The sequence below is a fragment of the Schistocerca cancellata genome, chromosome 4 (genome assembly GCF_023864275.1).
Source record: "Schistocerca cancellata isolate TAMUIC-IGC-003103 chromosome 4, iqSchCanc2.1, whole genome shotgun sequence".
Taxonomy (NCBI): Eukaryota; Metazoa; Arthropoda; class Insecta; order Orthoptera; family Acrididae; genus Schistocerca; species Schistocerca cancellata.
Genome location: NC_064629.1, coordinates 402,101,716 through 402,124,958, shown reverse-complemented (window position 1 = coordinate 402,124,958; position 23,243 = coordinate 402,101,716). Strand labels below are relative to the sequence as shown.

The 23,243-nt window shown below is 39.2% G+C and overlaps 1 protein-coding gene across 4 annotated transcripts in view; it reads left to right on the top strand.

Moving 5' to 3' along the window:
• Nucleotides 1-23,243, top strand: part of LOC126183233 (transmembrane protein 39A) — a 161,101-nt gene that overhangs the window by 42,526 nt on the left and 95,332 nt on the right. For all 4 annotated transcript variants that reach the window (XM_049925019.1, XM_049925021.1, XM_049925020.1 and 1 more), the window contains exon 5: nt 13,964-14,165. In XM_049925019.1, the coding sequence (XP_049780976.1) occupies nt 13,964-14,165 (202 nt within the window). The remainder of the gene's footprint in view (nt 1-13,963; nt 14,166-23,243) is intronic.

Here is a 23,243-nt window from a genome sequence, read left to right as displayed (position 1 = left end):
CAATTCAGAATAGCTGTATTTGTTACACAAATTCAAAATTAGACATAAAATGTATACATTGAGTCATCAATGTCGGTCAACACACATCCTTTTTATTGACGATAGATTTTATATAATCTTTTACAGAAAGAGCCAGTTGTTCTGCACGTCAGACAACAGCAGTGTGTTTCATGTTGTTTCTTATGTTGAGCAGGAACTCATCGCAGCTTTTTTGGTTGTGCTTTCTTTGTGGTGTCACTGTGTAATGTCCTCTGTTCTAGTTTTCTTTTGAATTACTGGCATCTTATTCCATGTTAAGACCCATATAATTTCCCTCTGAAATATAGAGGCTTAATACAGCTTCTAGTTATTTGAATGTAAACAGATGTGCATTAGGTAAATACACTGAAGAACAAAAGAAACTGGTACACCATCCTAATATCATGTAGGCCCCCTGCGAGCATGCAGAAGTGCCACAACATGGCGTGGCATGGACTTGACTAATGTGTGAAGTAGTGCTGGAGGAATTGACACCACGAATTGTGCAGGTCTGTCCATAAATACCTAAGAGTATGATGAGATGGAGATCTCTTCTGAACAGTACATTACAAGGCATCCCAGATATGCTGAATAATGTTCACGTCTGAGGAGCTTGGTCGTCAGTGGAAGTGTTTAAACTCAGAAGAGTGTTCGTGGAGCCACTGTAGCAATTCTGGATTTGTGGGGTGTCACATTGTCCTGTTGGAATTGCCCAAGTTGGTCGGAATGCACAATGGACATGAATGGATGCAGGTGATCAGACATGATGCTTACCTACGTGTAACCTGTCAGCGTTGTACCTAGACATATCAGGGGTCCCATATCACTCCAACTGCACCCATTACAGAGCCTCCATGAGCTTGAACAGCCCCTTGCTGACATGCGGGGTCCATATGTTCATGAGTTTGTCTCTATATCTGTACACATCCATCCGCTTGATACAGTTTGAAACGAAATTAATCCAACCAGGCAACATACTTCCAGTCATCAACAGTCCAATGTCGGTGTTGACAGGCCAAAGCGAGGCGTAAAGCTGTGTGTCATGCAGTCAAGGGTACACGAGTGGGCCTTTGGCTCCAAAAGCCCATATTGATGATGATCTGTTGAATGCTTTGCACGTTGACACTTGTTGATGGCCCAGCATAGAAGTCTGCAGCAATTTGCAGAAGGGTTGCACTTCTGTCACGTTGAACAATTCTCTTCAGCCGGAGCTGATCCTGTTGTTGCAGGATCTTTTTCCAGCTGCAAAGATGTTGGAGATTTGATGTTTACTGGATTCCTGATACTCACGGTACACTCGTGGAATAGTCGTGCAGGAAAATCCTCGCTTTATCCCTACCTGGGAGATGCTGTGTCCCATCGCTCGTGTGCTGACTATAACACCACATTCAAACTCACTTAAATCCTTATAACCTACCATTGCAACAGCAGTAATCGATCTATCACCTGCGCCAGACACTTGTTGTCTTATATAGGCATTGCCAACTGCAGCACCATATCCTGCCTGTTTACATCTCTCTGTATTTGAATATGCATGCGTATACCGGTTTCTTTGGCTCTTCAGTGTAGCTTCAGTTAGCTTCTGCATAGATCATGGGTACATGCCTTCCTACATAGCTTACATTTACTGCGTCTTAGAAATATGGTTTCTTATGATCAAGCCACCATTATAAGAGAGAACATAATTATGTATAAGAAACTGGTGATACTGTGTTCCTTTGTAATTATGAATTAACCAGCTGGCAGCAAACCAACAATGGCTTCTCTCCATAACATTATTTGTTGCAGTAGTATTTCCTATCATGAATCTGTAACAGTTATGCTTGTTTTGTCTGGAAACAAAAGTGTTTCAGAGTTGACTGCTGCAATAGAATGCAAGTGAAAAATTCAAATCAGAAAAAGTAGTGCACCTAGAGTGGAGTCCTCAGTAAAACCTCATGCCACTCCTCTAATCCTATAATACCCTAATGTACCTACTGATATATCATGATCTATATGAGCAGTCCTCTGGTCTTTATAATGGCCTCAATTCGCCAAGGAAGAGAGTCCACAATTTTATGCTGATATGCCATATTCAGCTGAAGCCACTCAATAATAAGACACTGTAGAGCTACCAAATTGCAGGGCTGTTGGTTTCTACGTTTCAACCTCTGTTCCAAGTAGTTCCAGCAGGCATTTCTGTGGGATTAAGATGGGCGATTTAGTGTCACATAAGAGATGGCGTAAGGTGCCTAAGTGTTCGTCAAACAAGGACCCTTTACATGCAGACCTTTGAACATAGCTTTTACCATCTTGGAAGACAGGAGTGTCCACAACATAACTGATTGTGATGATGTTTGGTTTGTGGGGCGCTCAACTGCGTGGTTATCAGCGCCCGTACAATTACCCAATCTTTGCTCAGTCCAATTTCGCCACTTTTCTGGAGGATGATGAAATGATGAGGACAACACAAACACCCAGTCATCTCGAGGCAGGTGAAAATCCCTGACCCCGCTGGGAATCGAACCCGGGACCCCGTGCTCGGGAAGCGAGAACGCTACCGCGAGACCACGAGCGGCGGACATATATATATATAACTGATTGTGAAGATGTAGAAGAGGAAGACATTTTGTTATAGAAAATGTTGGAATAAACACCCTGATTCATGTGTACAATAAAGTAAATGTGTAGGTTCAAGTCATATTATCAGACATATGCCTAAAACACCTCATAACTGTGCCCAGCGTGAACTACACCCTCCACACTTCGTGGGTTAAATGTTTCATTGGGCTGTCAGTGCAATTTGACACCTTACTGTTATTTCAAAAGAGGCAAAATTGTGACTCATTAGATCACACTGGATGCCTCCACTCGGCTTCTGTTCAGGGGCTTCTGCCTGTGCCACGACAGCAATGGCCTTTAGTGAGGTAATCAACTTCCGACGTCCATTGCAAGTATTTTTCGTGAAGATGTTCACTCAGGATCTGGATGAGATGAATCTGCATTCATTGAAAGCAGCAATTCATACTGAGTTAGAAACTGATTGTCATTGACAAGGTATGACACTCATTGTCTGTCCTTGTTGGTTAGAATATTTTTATTGCTACTGCTCTTATGCCATATTATGTGATAGTGACTGGTACAACATTCCTTGTGGACAAATTGGATACTCCCCACAAACTGGACAGTCCCCAGTGGTACAGCAACATATCTGGCAACTTCATTCATGGTTTGGTGGTGGGGACATCTGAACATGACAGCCTTTTTCTGCCAATATGTTACATCTCCATGTTGACCTAAATTACTGTGCTGATCTCATACAAACAACTGACACATACACACAGCTTCACTCTGTGACATAAGTTGTCAGTGGAGGGCCACATGACAGTCCAGTACCAGTTCTACACCATCTGCAGTTATCCAAATTGACTAGGGGTGACTAATATTTTTTCCTGTGAGCTTAGTTTGAACCACAGAATATACTTGAAGGTAACATGTCATTGTTATTTATTTTTTATTTATTTTTATTAATTGCTTCCACCATCCCATCCAATCAGGAATAAATTGATTGGTCAACTGATGGACTGTTCTTGAAACCAAACAGTGGCTCTACCATTGCGTTTTGTCCAAAAGGATAGGCAACTGCTGTGTAGGTTGAAAGTCAGTTATTTTTGAGGTATGTATTCCTCATAAGGATAGAAGCTGAAGTAATGAAATAAAATTTGTGCCAATGCCGGGACTTGTCATTCTGACAGGGACAGCAAAGGAGTTGGAAGTGGAATTGACACAAATTTTAATTCATTACTTCAGCTTTTATCCTTATTGAAGACAAAGTTGAGACTCGATATGTCTCCAGGAAAATGTAATTACATATGTATTCCTATTTCAGCGTTACATTGTGGAGGTGATCGGTAATGTTCCGTATTAAGCATTTGTGTTGTGTACATGACCTATTATTGTGATAGTTGCTAGATTATTTCCTGATAGTGAGTTAAATTTTCAGCAATTTGCAGGATGAGATCTGCATACCTGGGATGATACTACAAAATTTTTTGTTACTGAATCTTGGAGAAAAGAAAAGAAAATCATACCATATGATGTAGTGAGAACCATAAATGCCTAAAGAACACTGTTATCAATTTTGAGATTGCATGCTTCTGATATGTGTTAATTTTATGGCGAATTGGCTTTATCTGTGCTGTAGGTCCACATTGTTTATAAACATTCATGAAACACTCTCTCACTGTTTCCGATATTCATTTTCATATGGGCAGACGGCAGTTGTAAGAGTCAAGGGGCACCAGAGGAAAGCAGTGGTTGAGAAGGGATTGAGACAGGGTTGTAGCCTATCCCCAATGTTATTCAGTCTGTACATTGAGCAAACAGAAAAGGAACCAAAACAAAAATTTGGTGAAGGAATTGAAGTTCAGGGAGAAGAAATAAAAACATTGAGGTTTGCCAATGACATTGTCATTTTGTCAGGGACAGGCAAAGGAGGTGGAAGAGCAATGGAATGGAATGGACAGTCTCTTGAAAAAGAGGATGTAAGATGAACATTAACAAAAGCAAAACAAGGATAATGGAATGTAGTGAAATTATGTCAGGCAATTCTGAATGAATTAGATTAGGAAATGAGGCACTAAAAGTAGTAATGAGTTTTCCTGTTTGGGCAGTAAAAGACCAGATGATGGTCAAAGTAGAGAGGATATAAAATGTAGACTGACAATGGCAAGAAAAGCATATCTGAAGAAGAGAAATTTATTAACACCGAATATAGATGTAAGTGTCTTTTCTGAAGGTATTTGTTTGGAGTGTAGCCATTTATGGATGTAAAATGTGGATAGTAAACAGTTCAGACAAGAAGAGACTAGAGCTTTTGAAATGTGGCGCTGCAGAAGAATGCTGAAGATTAGATGGTTAGATCATGTAAATAATGGGGGAAGGGGGAGGGGGAGAGAGCGAGAGAGAGAGAGAGAGAGAGAGAGAGAGAGAGAGAGAGAGAGAGAGGTTGTGGCACAACTTGACTAAATGAAGGGATTGGTTGATGGACATGGGGGGCACGAGGATTTTTCAGTTTGTAGATGTCCTGCAAAATCTAGTGACCACGTACATAGGTGGAAGGCAAATAGCAACCTTGAAACACAAAGACTTAACAAAACTACTATATCTCATGCGTAAGTGGCCAGACTGTTTTATCTGAACCTCAAGCCACAGAATGTGCATAATGAAAATGATGATAACAAGGACCATGAAAAAGTTTGACGATTTATACAGGGTGGTTTTTTCCACTGTGTACAAACTCAAGGGATTGATTGATGAGAGGATCCAGAACAAGAGAGGTCTAATGAACTTACATCCGGAAATGCATGGTTTCCATGCTAGAGACTATTTATTCAATCATACATTGTTACAGCAGGGTGTTTACGACCTGGGACAACCAGGAGATCCGGGAAAAACCCGGGAATTTTTCCATCCGGGAGAAAACTGGGAAAAACCCGGGAATTGTTTAGAATTCCGGGAATTTTTCGTTGTTTTAGTTTTCAGTTAAATTTTTGTGATTTTGACTGGTAAGAACCAATACTCTAACAAAGGATATTATTGTATCCCGCTACTGCAGAATGATACTGCAGCAACAAAACATGAACGGGAGGGGGGGGGGGGGGACGAAAATAAAACTTAAGTTGCAAAGGAAATGCGCCGTATACAACAACAAAACAGTGCTCATACAAGCGTCTGCCATATTAGATTCGTTTGAGCAGTTGCGGGCGGGCCCTTGTGCATGCGCAGTTCGAGTCACGTATGAGTAGTACCATCCCCCACTTCTGGTTACGGAAGTGTGGCTGGGCACCACTACTTAATATTGCCCCGGTTCGGAACTATCTTAGATCTGGGGCTGATGCACAGAGCAGTCACAGTTGTTGTGGGGAGGTGGGTCGTCTCCCTGTGACCTGTGTTTACGTTAAGTGATTTTGTTGTTTCCTCTTCATTTATTGCTCTCGCTTTAAATGATAACAAAATGGATTTTTGTGGCCAGGAGCTATCAAATGAATTAAAATATGTTCACATAATTACGGCAGGCTAAAACATGTTAATAGTTTCAGATTTTATTTCTACCTTTGACAGTCCAGCATTAATCGCCTTACAGAACAGTGAAGTTAATTTTGCTGGTTTGCTAAAGAGATTTGGCTTTTATTAATCCTTTCTACTGAGGCAGTCAATTTATTTGAAACGAAGTGTTTAGTTTCACACTATTGGCTAGTTTCAACTGTTCGCTGCATTTCAAGTGCACATATGGCATTATGCTATAATAAAGAACCAAACATGAGTATTGGTACTCCAAGAAAATTTACATACGGATGTATGTTTTTAACCGAATTATGTACTTTAGTATTGTTCGTGAAATCCCGACGCTCTTGAAGTATCCTTTAATGTCTTGTTTCTTTTATGACATAATGTAAGATCTTTTAATGTTTTACACGTACGAACATATGGGCTTCCTGCGTCATCGTAGCTGCGCAAGCCCAGTGACGCCAGTTATCTGGCGCTTTCTTGCAACTGCTGAAACGAACCTATTTCTAACAGGTCGCGGGAAAATATTGCGAATGGTGGTTTGAAAAGCGTTACATTCAAAGCAGATTTCCTTTTACGCAAGATGAATTATGTGCGAGAAGGTACGATGAATTTCTTAAATCACAAAGCGTTTGACTCTCATTTAAAAATCAGTTCTTTGAGGACGACCATTTAGAAGTATTTCGAGCCCAGAAGATGAGACATTTGCATCGTTATTAAAAATTTTACTGGCACATTTGTGTGTGTATCTTAAAGTGCAACATGTGCAAAAAAGATCAACATTATATGTGGAATCTTGGCTTCTCCTCCAACTTATTGACCTTAGAGACCAATATTATATGTGAATGCTATGTATATTAGTTTAAGCCATTAACTTTTCTTATTTGTGTATTCGCGCTACTTAAGAGTGATCTTGCTATTGGCTGACTGCATCACGTGTCCTATTGCTGTCATCAGTTGGCGAGATCACGTGAATGAGCTATGACGCTTACAAAAGCGCATCGCAATTTCAGTGCTTCGCAAAGTGGCATGTGTTATCTGGTGGAATTCAAATTTATACCTTCGTAATACGAAAATATGCATCGTACATGTTGCTGCACATCAAAGGTGTTCCAAATGTGTTTTTCCCCCTGAGTTTCATTTTCTAAAGTGCTGGGAAATTCTACATCGGTATATAAAACCATAAACATTTAAAGGATTGATGACTTTTACAGTGCCAAGGAAGAGTATACTGTCACTTAACACGGAAAAAGTGTACTTTCATCTGGGAGAAAGTGTATTTTTAACCGGGAAGTCTGGGAAATATCCGGGAATTTTTTTCCCTTGTCCACGTATGCACCCTGTACAGAGACTGTGGTCTAATACGGGCTGTACCATGCAGCCACATTTATAGTGTGTGTTGAAGCTTTTATGTGCTGTAGCATGTTCTGTCACATACACTCAAATGCATCCAAACATTGTCAAAGGCAGCATGAATACACTGCTCCAGTATCTTTACATCTGGAATGGCCTGTGCATACTTCAGAGGTAGCCCATTAACCAGAAATTGCACAGGTTGAGATCCGGTGAATGAGCAGGCCATGCAACTGGACTCCCTTGTCCGATCCATTGACCAGGGAAAACACGATTGAGATGCATCTGAACATTAATGGTGAAGTGGGCTGGAGCATCATCATGTAGCAGCCACATAACTCTTCAAATCATCAATGGTGCTTCTTCCATTAGGGGAGGCAAAGTCACCCACAAGAAACACTGATAGTTCTGGTCTGTTATGCGACATGGAAGGAAGACTAGTCCCAGTATATGGTTGCCAATTATCCTGGTCCACACATTCCGGCTGCACCGATGCTGATGATTCGCTGTCACCATACTATGGGTCTTATGCATACTATCCCACAGATGCCTGTTATGAAAGTTAAAGATAACATTCTGCATAAAGGTGGCCTCATCTGTGAATAGGATGGATGACACAAATCCCAGAATTGTGGTTGCCTGGTGAAGAAACCAGTGACAAAACAGCTGCCGATGTGGAAGGTCTGTCGCTAGTAAGCCATGCACACACTGTCAGTGGTAAGGGTAGTAACAATTGTAGTGGAGAATGTTCCAAACAGTCGTCTGGCTTACCCTGTACTGGTGGGCCAGCTGCCTGGTATTGATGTGGAGGTCATCTTCCACAGTGTTAATCACAATTTCCTCAAAGTCTGGTGTCCGAACATTTTGGGTACGTCCTTCATTAGTTCCTGCTTCCTGAAATGACCCTGTCTCAGCCAAACGACGGAACACTGTTGCAAACAGTGAATGAATGCTACGGTTGTTGTCGGCAGGGATAGGTCTCTGATACAGCCTTGCTGGCGGCTGCCCATTGCCACCTGCCTTTCCTTAAGTAAACACCACGTTGGCAAGCTCTTGATTTGAATATGGAACCATTGTGTACAACTCTGTATCACATCCACTACAAGGTGAGTTGGCAAGATGAGTGAATTGGACACACTACCAATTACTATGGCAGGAGGGTGCTCTAGGGCATGGTGTATGGGGAATAGTATCGCCCTCTAGGAGGAAACAATGCATACTGTAACTGTGGCTGCATGGTACAGCGCATTTTAGACCACCATCTCTGTAACAAAGTATGATTGAATAAATGGTCTCTAGCATGGAAACCATGCATTTTCTGACATAAGTTCATTACACCTTTTTTGTTTCATATCCTCTCATTGATCACTCCATAAAGTTTGTACACAGTGGAAAAAATCATCCTGTATAAGTCACTGTCACTTTCAATTTCGGCTGTGTCGGTACTTTGAGATTCAGTGTCAGCTAAGCCCGTGCAGGATGAGCTCTCGTGTCACACAGTCTCTGTATTAAAGGAGTCATCACTAGAGGCGTTAGTATGTATTAGAATGTCATCAGCTACAATTTTCATTACACCATCATGCCTCTTATAATTGGGTAGCACATTTTGCACTTTCCTGCAGTACCCTTTCCAGTCATTTGGAGTGACAGAGTTGAGGGTATCGTCTGTAAATTTCTTGAGATTGGCTGCAGACATGTCGCCAGAGCGTTGTGCTCCCTCACGCTAGTTCACTTGCATTCAGAGTGTAATTGTCGGACAACAAGCGAATCACAGTGTGGCCTACCCTCTTAGCTAGTTTGTCTGTTACATACATATTTTCACTTAGTTAATTTGCCTGCACCAGAGCTTACAGCTCAACCTTTGTCATGCTGTTATTGCACTCCTTTTTTTTTTTTTTTTTTTTTTTTTTTTTTTTTTTTTTTTTTTTTTTTTTTTTCCTCCAGCTATTCTACCATTGCCACCCTTGGGCAGTATTTTGATGGTGTTTCGTCCACCTGCCAGCAGTGATACAATGCATTGTTCATAACAATGAGAAAATTTTGTGTAAGATTTGGGAGCCCGATCTCTGAAAACCATGTCTCAAAATTCTCAGAGTTCATCTGGCCATGATAAGCCCGTTTTTGAGCCAACACTTGCCACCATCATCCTTCTGGAGGCTCTTCCCCATGACCTAACACCCAATACATCTCGTGGTCTCTGCTAACACCTGCCACACGTGAGATTGTTGTCAATCCATGCCCCATAAAGATAAAAAAAAATGTTTTGTTGAGGTTCCCTAATGCTCCTGCTGTGTGCAAGGACGTGAGACCTCCAAAGAACAATGCCACCATGGTCTAGCAAATATACAGCTGTACTTGTGTACAGTACAAATTAGAATTAAAATGGACCTTTCCTTTCCTGGAGTACTAGATGATTCACCTGGATGAGAGGTTGCAAACTATCTAATCCTGTCTATGGTTCATACAGTTTTTACAGCTCTCTTATGGGCCTGAATGATAGGTTGTAGGAATTTTTTGCTTTCCTTTTCCACCTCACAGCGCTTCAACATATTATGCACCATTTTACAGGCACCAATTTGTACTACGGATCTCCCTTTCCCTTTTAGAGGTTGCAGGAGTCGTACTCAAACCTCATGATGGGCTTGGAGTAGTGTCTTCGCTCATTTCAAAATAAGAGATGAGCAATAAGCAATGCACAACACAAAGCAAAACAGAATGGAGAATACACAAGGCATTTGGTAATTGTTGGCAGTGCTGGAAAAGTGGTGGGACAGACCCAACATCTACTGGTAACATCAGCACCCATAGATCACAATACCCCCACCTAAAAGTGCCACAATACAGTGTCTAAACAATATTACCATCGGTATTAGATTTTTTTTACTGACATGATAGGTATATCGGTTATGTAATTCTTTTAAGGAATTGTAACAAACACACATGAATGCAATGAAGGTGTACATATAACTAAAGTAAGAGACTATTGAGAACTGTTGAACCATTAGTCTGACTTGTGTTGGTGTCGTTAATTCTGTATGCATATGTCGAACCAGGCTTGTCTCGTTTGTGTGTGGTCCACATGAAATAGCATGAGGCAGGATCATGTATGTTGTTTATGGTTCAATTTCTTTACCACGTGCCGCACTCATGATTGTAGGCAAAGGGGACTACTGATACCCTATATACAAAAATTTGGTGAATTATTATTAATGATGATGATGATGATGATGATGATGATGATGATGATGATGATAATAAAAAACAAAGGTCGCTACACTGCGCATACATTGATTAGCAAAAAGCTTTTGATAGTGTACCCCATTCATGGTTACTACAAATATTGGAAATATACAAAGTAGATCCTAAACTGATACAGTTCCTAAACATAGTAATGAAAAATTGGAAAACCACACTTAATATACAAACAAATTCAAATAATATCACATCACAGCCAATACAGATTAAGTGTGGAATATACCAAGGAGACTCATTAAGTCCTTTCTGGTGCTGCCTTGCTCTGAACCCACTATCCAACATGCTAAACAATAAAAATTATGGATACAATATTACTGGAACATATCAACACAAAATCACACATTTGCTATACATGGATGATCTAAAACTACTGGCAGCAACAAATCAACAGCTCAACCAATTACTAAAGATAACAGAAGTATTCAGCAATGATATAAATATGGTTTTTGGAACAGACAAATGTAAGAAAAATAACATAGTCAAGGGAAAACACACTAAACAGGAAGATTACATATTGGATAACCACAGCGACGGCATAGAAGCGACGGAAAAAACAGATGCCTATAAATATCTAGGATACAGACAAAAAGTAGGAATAGATAATACAAATATTAAAGAATAACTAAAAGAAAAATATAGACAAAGACTAACAAAAATACTGAAAACAGAATTGACAGCAAGAAACAAGACAAAAGCTATAAATGCTTATGCTATACCAATATTGACCTACTCATTTGGAATAGTGAAATGGAGTAACAGACCTAGAAGCACTCAATACACTTACACGATCACAATGCCACAAATATAGAATACATCACATACATTCAGCAACAGAAAGATTCAGATTAAGCAGAAAGGAAGGGGGAAGGGGATTTATTGACATAAAAAACCTACATTATGGACAGGTAGACAATTTAAGAAAATTCTTTCTAGAACGAGCAGAAACTAGCAAAATACAAAAAAGCAATCACTCATATAAATACATCGGCTACACCACAGTAATTTCATAACCACTTCTACAACCCTTTAGATCACATAACATCAACAGATACAAAGAAAGTAAATTGGAAAAAGAAAACACTACATGCCAAGCACCCGTATCATCTAACACAGCCACACAGCCACACATCGATCAAGACGCATCCAACACATGGCTAACAAAAGGCAATATATACAGTGAGACGGAAGGCTTCATGATTGCAATACAGGATCAAACAATAAACACCAGATATTACAGCAAGCATATTATTAAAGATCCCAATACCACAACAGATAAATGCAGACTTTGCAAACAACAAATAGAAACAGTAGATCACATCACAAGCGGATGTACAATACCAGCAAATACAGAATACCCCAGAAGACATGACAATGTAGCAAAAATAATACATCAACTACTTGCCATACAACATAAACTAATAAAACAACATGTTCCCACATACAAGTATGCACCACAAAATGTACTGGAGAATGATGAATACGAATTATACTGGAACAGAACCATAATAACAGATAAAACAACACCACATAACAAACCTGACATAATACTCACCAATAAAAAGAAGAAATCAACACAACTAATCGAAATATCCATACCCAATACAACAAATATACAGAAGAAAAAAGGAGAAAAAATTGAAAAATACATCCAACTGGCTGAGGAAGTCAAGGACATGTGGCATCAGGATAAAGTTGACATTATACCAATTATACTATCAACTACAGGAGTCATACCACACAATATCCACCAGTACATCAACGCAATACAGCTACATTCAAACTTATATATACAACTACAGAAATCTGTAATTATTGATACATGTTCAATTACCCGAAAGTTTGTAAATGCAATGTAACATATACCGTACAGTTAAAAGGAAGTCATGCTTGATCAAGGTCCGTGTCACTTTCCATTTTTGACCAGACATAACGTCTGAGAAAAGAAATAATAATAATAATAATAATAATAATAATAATAATCCTAAATATTAATTGAAATTTTGTAACATGAATTGGATACTTTTTTTTAATAGGAAGTGTACGATTTTGGATTTGGTTAAAAAAGCTAGTCAGACTTGTGAGGCTGGTGGTTTGCTTACAAATTTGATTTTTCACAAATATTTATTTTTCCCAAAAGTTTGTGCCTGTACTTTGGGCCATTACGGTTCTCGGTGCCTTATACGTATGTTCTGTACAAAGAAGTTCCCATATAAATAGTGTGATGATTAATTATAATATTGAAACTGCTATATCCTGCTATTATAGCTGCACTCGTGAATGATGGCAGTCGAGTTCAGTCTTGTTCTGCGCACCTATGTCACACATTCTCTCACAGCCAGTGAGCATTCAGCAGTGTTATGAGCACTCTGCTATGAATATCATGGCCAATGCGAGCATAAAACTTGATCATACCAAGTTATTTACTGAATTTTAATTCTATTTGTTGCTTGTTGTCATCACTGATGGTGGTGGAAAGTGACAAATTCTACGTAAGTAAGCAAGAGACATAATTTGCAGGATACATGCTTTCTTCAAGTGTAAAGCAAGTGTATGAACATACAGCAACTGTCGCTTGGAACCAGCAACTGTATAATCGCCGCCCATGCCTCAACCTGTGCGAACTGCCACCATTCGTGAATCGGACTATAATTTGTGTGTGTGTGTGTGTGTGTGTGTGTGTGTGTGTGTGTGTGTGTGTGTGTGTGTGTGTACAATTGCCGACCATAGGGGCCAGCCCTAGACGCCACCCGTAGGAAGCTTGCACACTGCATGGTCTCTGCCATGCCACCTACTAGTGACTTGCATCTATATACGCGCAAAGCAGTGCTGACTCACCCTCCAATCATGTAGTAACCGAGTAATATATGAAACCGATCCAAGTAACACAAATATGGCTTTATTCATAAACCTCTAAATAATAATAGAAAAAAGCCTGTTGTGACTCCACATATAACAAGACAAAAGAATCACACAGAAGGTGCAACATATGTGACGCACAGAACAACTGATGTGAACAGTACAAACTAAAAGAACATAGTGAGTGTCAGCTTCTCCACATATATATAGACGTGAGTTGCTGGTAGGTGGCGTGGTGGAGACCGTGCTGTGTGCATGCTTCCTACACACAGCCTCTAGTGCCCAGCCCGCACTGATTAAGTTGGCAGTTGATTTAAGTAAACACGCTTGGCAACACTACACTTGGTGCACTCGTGCTCACACACACTAGTAGCAAGATACAATAAAAACTCGTCACAATGTTGTTATGATCTTAACATCTGTTTTGTTGCAGATCTCCAGGACAATACGGAGAAAATACTTCATCGAGGTTAATAGTTCCAAAACACATTCCAGTTCCAAGCATACCTCAAGATGGAAGTATGATATTTGAAATGCTGATGTTTATTTTCACGGTGGCTTCATCATTTTTACAGTTCCTCCACTTGTATCGAACAGTTTGGTGGCTGCCACAATCACATACAAAGTATACTATGGTAAGTTTGAAATTGATCTCAGATTTACTAAATACATCATTAATTCCAGAAACATGTAGTGTGAGGAGATTCTTGTGGATACGGAACATATTAAAAATGCAATGTAGAATAACAGTTCATCCCGCAGATCCATATTGAAGACATTCTCCAGATTTTGCAAAAGGGGGGGGGGGGGGAGGAGGAGGAGGAGGAGGAGGAGGAGGGTAATTTCCATTTACAGAGTAATACAGTAATAACATAATTTCTATAGTATTATGATCAAGCGTAAATTTTGAATGCGTACTCATATCTATACATGGCACTGCACTTCGAAATGTGCAGAAGCCAAATGTTACATAGCATTCACATTGTGTATTATTTTATATACATCAATGGTTTTACAAGGAAAATTGTCAGTGGGTTTGCGGGAGTTGGCCAACAGTAATATCTTCAGGTTCCTCTTAGGGTTGTTGGCTAAACCCATTGACAAGGAAAGTCAATGGCCCTAAGTTGGAAAGCCATCTGAGACTACCTGTATTGATAGGAGTCTGTCATTTGCTCATCAGAGTTATATGCTCCTCTGCCTTTTCTGACAAGTCTCCTCCTTCATGATAGGCCATTATTTTTTAATTTCGTTAAAAGATGTATCTTCTCATAATATATTTGCTTAGATGTCTGAATTAATTTTTCCGTATTCTGCTGTACGCCTTGTAATCAGCTATAATGTCAGCATTAAAGCTGTTCTTTGCTAAGAGAGAATCACATCTCCCCCTCCCCCACAAATTTATTCCTACCACTATGTCGTCGGTATAGCTGAACACGTCGGTATAGCTGAACATTACAAAATCAGTGGTGACTATGTCGCTGGTGCAAAAGTTAAATAAAGGTGGGGCTAGAATTGAACCCTGTGGGAGACCGTTCTTTGTGGTATAGGATTTACATGTAGTTTCTCCAGTGTTTAGCTTGCTTCTATAAATGATGTTAGGGCAAGAACTTGCTTGCAGCAACTTCAGTTTGCATGAAATCCTGCTTGGTGTTGAGGGACGTCATCAATTATTGAATACATTAGGTTATATGGTAATCCTTCCAACATGTTGTAGCAAATGCTTAGTAGTGTGGTTAGTTAACAGCTCACTGGATCGTCTTTGGGTTTTTATGGCTTGAGTATAGCAATAGTGTTTGCAATTTTAAACCGTCTCCTGGTGTTGCTACTTTATTATAGACAACTGCATCATCTGCGAACGGCCTTAGAGAGCATCCAACACTTTCTACTAGATAATTTATATATATTGTAAACAGTAATAGTCCTGTCACACTTCCTTGGGGTACAGTGGAAATTACCTTTACATATGTTGATTTTGTTCCATTAAGAGCGACTTGCTGAGTTCTGTCTGCAAGTAAGTCTTGAATCCAGTTGCAAATCTGCCCCAATACTCGATAAGCTCATTTTTTCTTCACTAAATGGCAGCATGGGATGGTGTCAAATGCCTTCCTGAAGTCGAGGACCACGGCATCAACCTGAGCGCCATTGTCTCCGACGCAGTGGATCTCATGGAGGAACAGAGCGAGTTCATTTTTGCAGGCTCTCTGTTTTTAGAATCCATGTTGATTTTTATAGAGGAGACTTTCCTTATCCAAGAACGTCATAATTCTTGAGCATAAAACATGTTCCATAATTGTACAACAGATTGATGTCAACAATAGGGGTCTATAATTGTGTGCATCTGTCCTATGGTCCTTCTTAAAAACTGGGGTTGAGGTTGGAGCTCTTCTGTCCATGTTTGCTTACTAATAAGTTCTTTTTGGAGAGGATCCACGTTGAGCAAAACACAATTTTATCTTTTTTTTTTTCTATTTTCCGTACATGTTTTGCTGAAGTTTCAGCTTCGTCAGTAGGATTTTATTGTCTTTCTTGCTACCATATGCTGTGCTTTTCTTGTTTTTTTTTTTTTTTTTTAAATACTTTTATTGCACTTGTTTTCTTTAGTAGTTTGTCATTTTTTCTGATTTCCCCATTACCTTCATTGTGAAAACCTGTACTATTTAACTTTCACTACCATTTTACAGACTATGAAAATGAGACTTCCTGGCAGATTAAAACTGTGTGCCCGACCGAGACTCGAACTCGGGACCTTTGCCTTTCGCGGGCAAGTGCTCTGCCATCTGAGCTACCGAAGCACGACTCACGCCCGGTACTCACAGCTTTACTTCTGCCAGTATCTCATCTCCTACCTTCCAAACTTTACAGAATCTCTCCTGCAGGAGAGCTTCTGTAAAGTTTGGAAGGTAGGAGACGAGATACTGGCAGAAGTAAAGCTGTGAGTACCGGGCGTGAGTCGTGCTTCGGTAGCTCAGATGGTAGAGCACTTGCCCGCGAAAGGCAAAGGTCCCGAGTTCGAGTCTCGGTCGGGCACACAGTTTTAATCTGCCAGGAAGTTTCACATCAGCGCACACTCCGCTGCAGAGTGAAAATCTCATTATGAAAATGAGGTTTACAAACTATGGAAACAATGTGGCAGACAGTTTAATGTGTTCTGAGTGGGAACTTTGAGGTGTATCTGATCTGCGATATTGTGTGTGTGTGTGTTTTATTTATTTAAATAACTTTTTTTTTTAGTGTGTGTTTGGGGGGGGGGGGGAGGGAGGAGGAGGGTCTGATAGTTCTTTGTTCTGTTGCAGGTAGCTGTGTATTTATTATTTGTTTTCCTTTGACTGTGGGGTTTCTGTGTTTTTTTTTCTTCAATTATTAGTTTTTGTGGGGGCTGTTGCTCCATTTGAGAATTTTTAAGTTGGTGTTGATGTCTGTTGGGCTGTGTTTTATGTCCCTGTTCACCAAATGGAGAATGATAGCTGTCACTTCTTAATGCTCTTCTGTATTCCGTATATCTGGTATTAAAGTTTCAACTTGTCTGTCCTATAGAAATTGATTTGCAGTCCTGGCATGTCTGTTCATAAATAACAGACATGTTGTGTTTGTCTGGTTGGTATTGAGTTGTGTGTTCTGTAGGCAATTTGTACCCCGTGGTTTTATTTTATTTATTTTTTATGTTGCGTATCCTGTGGGTCGCTTTGTTATTGTAAGTGACAGTGTACCATTTGCTTGTTGTTGGGGTGGATGTTTCTTGTTTTGTGTGTGTGTGTGTGTGTGTGTGTGTGTGTGTGTGTGTGTGTGTGTGTGTAAGCTGGTGATGAGCTGTTGTGTATTAGATATCCCCTTCATTTCTGTTTTAATTTTGTAATTCAGTTTCTCTATAATGTTTGTATCATATCCATTCTCTACAGCGATTTGTTTGATTACCTGTAATTCATTTTTGTAGTTGTCTTCACTGAGTGGAGTTTTGTTCAGTTTGTGCAGCATATATTGGAAACGACTAGTTTGTGTGCAGTTGGGTGATTAGAGTGATGGTGACTTTCCTGAATGTGAAGAATTGGTGTTGGTTGTTGGGTCTATGTATTGTAAGGTCAAGGAAATGTAACATTTTGTAATTTTCTGTTTCCATGGTGATTTTTAATTTTTGGGTGAACTGTGTTTGTGTCATTGTAGAGTTGTTGGATGCGACTGGGTGTTTCATCTAAAAGGCGTATGTTGTCATCTACGTAGTGATACCAATATATAACCCTATATTGTTTGGGTCTTACTATTGTTTCAGATATTTTGGGAATATCTTTCTGTTGATCTAATTGTTGTTTGATGATGTTGATGGTTTCAGTGCTGGGGATATTCGTGTACATGGATGTGATGTCGAATGATGTGAGTATGGCTGTTGTGGGTATGTTGATGTCTTTGATATTTTGTATCGGCTCTTTGCTGTTGTGTATGCTTCTGTTGTTTGTGTATAAATTATGTCTCTGTAAGTATGTGTGTATTTCTCTGGCTAGGTGATATGTGGGTGCACTTCTGCAACTTCCAACTGTGCGTACCGGAATATCCTGCTTGTGGAGCTTTAGTAGGCTGTTCAGTGTGGGTGCCTTGGGGTTCTTTTGTTTTAGCCATTTCACTTTCTGTTTTGTGAATATGTGTGAGATGTTTTTTTAGACACATCTGTGTATTTTTCTGCTATCTTTGTGTTGGGTCACTGGTTAGCTTTATTATGTTGTCATCTAGAAATTTTAAGGTTTTATTTTGTATTCCTCCTGTTTTGTTACCATCATGGTGTTGTCCTTGTCTGATCTCGTGACGTGAACCCCGTTGTTTGTAAGCTTGTTCATTATTTTTCTGGGAGTTTTTTCTTCTTCACTTTTTGTTCATGTCAGTATGTTGTTTTTGTTTCTGTCAGTATGTTGTTTTTGTTTTCCTTTGTAATGCACTTGATTTCTTCTGCAACTAACTCTCTTGTTAGACCTGCATTGAAGTTTGAGTTATTGTTTCTTTCTTGTTGTTTTATTATGTATTCAGTTTTTGTGATAAGATTCTCCACTGTCTTGTATGTAATGTGTGTGCTGATGATGTATTTAGGTCCTAGCAGATTTATTATGTGGTTAGTTAGTTGTATGTCAGTAAGGTTGACCATGTGTTTGTAGAAAGTGTGGTTTGTTTGCCTTCTGTTCTTTTTTTTTTTGTAATGATTTTATTTTGTTTCAAAAGTGTGTTTAGTTTTTATTGTTGTTTCTCCATTTTATTTTTATTAGTGTTCCTGTGCTTTTTGTTTGACTGTATTCATGATGTCATTAACTATTTCACATATTTTAATGTGTTTTTCTTGTTCCAGATGAATTTTGGATAGTTCTACAGTGAGTTGCTGCTTCTTTGTATTTAGACATCTAATTTCTTGTTTCAGCCAGCCAATTTTGGCTTTGTGTTTGGCATGTTGGGCTGCAGGAGACATACTGCTACATTGACATGTATACACTGAGGTGACAAAAGTTGTGGGATACGTCTTAATATTGTGTCAGACTTACTTTTGACTGGTGTAGTGCAGCAACTTGATGTGGCATGGACTCAATATGTTGTTGGAAGTCCCGTGCACAGAAATATTGAGCCATGCTGCTTCTATAGTCATCCATAATTGTGAAAGTGTTGCCAGTGCAGGAGTTTTTGCATGAAATGACCTCTTGATTAAGTCTCATAAATGTTCAGTGGGATTCATGTCGGGTAACCTGGGTGGCCAAATCATTCACTCGAATTGTCCAGAATGTCCTTCAAACTGATCGCGAACAGCTGTGTCCTGGTGACATGGCACGTCATTGTTTGGGAACATGAAGTCCATGAATGGCTGCAAATGGTCTTTAGGTAGCCAAATTTAACCATTTCCAGTCAATGATCTTTTCAGTTGGACCAGAGGACTCAGCCCATTACATGTAATCACAGCCCGCACCACTATTGAGCCACCAGCAGCTTGCACAGTGCCTTGTTGACAACTTGGGTCCATGGCTTTGTGGGGTCTCTGTCACACTCGAACCCTACCATCGACTCTTACTAACTGAAATCAGGACTCATTTGACTAGGCCACAGTTTTCCAGTTGTCTATGGTCCAACTGATATGGTCTCGAGCCCAGAAGAGGTGCTGCAGGCGATGTCATGCTGTTAGCAAAGGTGCACTTGCATTGGTCGTCTGCTGCTGTAGCCCATTAACACCAAATTTTGCCCCACTGACATAACGGATATGTTCGTCATATGTCCCACATTGATTTCTGTGGTTATTTCATGCAATGTTGCTTGTCCTTTAGCAGTGACAACTCTAGGCAAATGTCGCTGCACTCGGTTGTTAAGTGAAGGCTGTCGGCCACTGCGTTGTCCGTGGTGAGAGGTAATGCCTGAAATTTGGTACTCCCAGCATGTTCTTGACACTATTGATCTCGGAGTATTGAATTCCATAACGATTTCTGAAATGGAATGCCCCATATGTCTAGCTCCAGCTACCATTCCGCATTTAAAGTCTCTCAATTCCCGTTGTGTTACTATAAACACATCAGAAATCTTTTCACATGAATCACCTGAATACAAGTGACAGCTCTGCCAGTGCATTACCCCCTTGTATACCTTGTGTACTCAGTACTACCGCCATATGTTCATGTGCGTCTCACTATCCCATGACTTTGGTCACCTCAGTGTATCGCTAAAGGGACCTGGACGTTATATGCTGTAGTTTTTACTAGTATTTTGAAATTTAATAACCCAAAAACTTTAAAAGGTATTGGAATGAAACTTTAACCAAATAATTAGTATATTGTGACCTCTGTGTGAAAAAAATTAAAAACTGTGGAATATACAGTGAAGTGAATATTGATTTTTTTTACTTGCTTAGAGAATTACATGTAATTTTTAGTTTAGGTACACTGAACTTCCACACTGTTCAAAATAAGAAGTCAAAACAAATGTCATTCCTTTAATTATTAACTTGTTGAGGCAGTAAAGCAGGAATATTTACCAATTCATTGTTTTGTTTATTTTAAAAAAATGTTTTTTAGAAGTCAATTTTTTCTTCTAATAATTTAAGATCATATGACATGCTCCAGCTTGAAATATTTAATATAGTGTTGAATAATGTGATTGGGTTATTTTTCATGCAAAATTTTGTTTTTGTAGCTTTAATGTTGGGTGAGATGATGACACCTAAGTATACAAAAATGTTGATTATGGGAAATTGAAACTAAAGGTTTGCATTTTATTTTCTTCTCAACAATAACATGTCAAAACATTCCATTTCCACAGTCTTGTTGATTCTGTGTGTCCTTTTCGTCTTCTTTAGTTTTCTTTCATTTCTTTGTTATTCTGGCCTCCTTTGTCCTGCTTTCTGCAGCTTTTTCAACTTCGGTGACATGTTGCTTGTCCAGTTCACAGCAGTTTGCTTTTCACATTATCACCAGTTTTGATACCTAGTCTGCCCATGGTTTTTTATCTGAGTATTACTCCAGCATTAAAACATATTATGGTGTCCACCACACCCATATTAACTTTAGTTCTACTAGTTTCTGGTGTGGGGTGTACATGTGTGTGGTTTTGCCCATTAGATTCACACCTATTACATTTGCTTCATGAAGTGTTTCATTTTAGGTGGAGGCCATGTTGCAGATGCTCATCAGTGGATGTTCTGTGAAACAGTGTTGTCTAAATTGTTTTTACCATCCCCTTGCCATTTTTGCTGTTTCTCTTGATGGCTAGACCATGATACTCTGTGAGGTTTTCTATTTCTGATTTGGTGAGTCTGCCTTGCCCATCAGTTGCTTTGTCATTTGAGAGTTTTATCCTCTCGTGCCCTTGCAAAGTTTTCTAAGTCTTGTCCCCATTGGCTTCTGCATATCCTATACATTACATTTTTTAAAAAAATTCAGTTTCACCATATGGTTTAGCAACCATGACACTATTAAAGTCTTCTAGAGTCAACATCACCAAGGTAGTGAGTGTATTGCACACCACATCTTGCAATTGATGTACTAAAAATAGTGTGTGCTACCTTTCATTCAATACCACCATTGAAACCTTCAAAGCTCTTGTCACATTTGTGTTAATTTATGTTACTGGCACAACCTTGGAAGTATTTCGTGAGACATGCATAGTCCAGCACCTTCCCTATATCTTCAGGAATAACTGTGACAACCCCATTCAGCAATGTGTGGCCCGTCTTTTGCCGGAAACCATCCAATATCAATAGACTGACAAATATGTACAGTTTCTTTCACTGCCCTTTGTATAGAGGCTTCACAGACTTCTGTTAGGGCATTATGCAAACCTTAATAATATCTCTTAAATTTGACTGGTGGCGGTGGGAGATTCCATCATAGCACAGAATATCTGGGCTGCTTTTCTTCCCTTCTCACCATAAAATTTACGACTGCAATTAAACTTCATAGCTTTTGGAATTTTAGAATGTAAAGTTGTTAAATGCACATTCACAACACATGTGAAGAACATAAGTCAACCCAAGTAATTTACTTGTGTCAACAGAAACATTGATTGCAATAAATCCCTGCCCATAATACAGCCTGTATGTTCTTCAAGGCTATTACACAAACGAGATTTCTATGGAAGTAGTGGCACTATTATGAAATAACAAGGCATTGGAGGCAAGGTTTTGTGTTTGATGGTAGTGTGGCAGCTACACAGTCATGAACTGTATCTGTTTTACCAAGGCATGTAAACACAAAAATGATGAGGTACTATACATAAAATATTTATTTTTAGAATGAGGAAGAATAACAGAATTATATTAAATAAAAAAAAATTCCAGTTTTTGGCCCCTCATGCCGTCCAGGCCCCTTAAGCTTTAAATTATGTGAAAGACACATTCTGTTGAATGTTATGTTTAGAATAGTTTTTTGTAATTTTGCTGTGGTGTTTTGTAATTTGTTGTAGAGCTTGCCCAGAAATGCCTGGCAGAACATTGAAATAATAAACTTGAGGTTGAAGCTCTCCTGTGTTTGCTTACTAATAGATTTGTTTTTGAAGGGTGGTCTGCATTGAGCAAAACACAATTTTATCTTTTCTTATATTTTCCAGACATTTTTCGCTGAAGTTTCAGCATCGTCAGTGGGCTTTTATTTGCTTTCTATTAAACAACAGGAAACAGGCTCTTTAAAACGGACAAAGCTTTGTATATGGACCTTGCTCACATAGGCTTTGTTTTATTCCCCCACAGTTTGTTATCTGCAACCATTTAGAGTTTAAAATAGAAAAGTTATATACTTGAAAATTTTATGACTAGGGATGTTATGGTTAGGCCTAACATTAAGTAATTCAATCTGGAAGATTTTGTGTGTGTTTTTATTTATTTGTTTAATTTATTATTGTTATTATTTCTGTGTGTGTGTGTGTGTGTGTGTGTGTGTGTGTGTGTGTGCGCGCGAGAGAGAGAGAGAGAAAGAGAGAGAGAGAGATAGTTATAAAAAATAATAATTAAATAAAAAATGGCAGATACACCTCACAAAGATACAGACCTCCCACCCAGAACACATTCAACTGTACGACTGTCCACATCTTGTTTTCGTAGTTAGTAAACAATGACAGTGAAACTTACATAGTGCAGGTATTCATAGTGAAAATAAAGAGGAAACCTGAAAAAATGCAAACTGGAGCTGTGAAAGAAAACAACTGCAGTGATCGGAAAATAACCAGGAAAATCACAGCATAGGGTATCAAGAAAGAAAACAAAAGCCCACTAA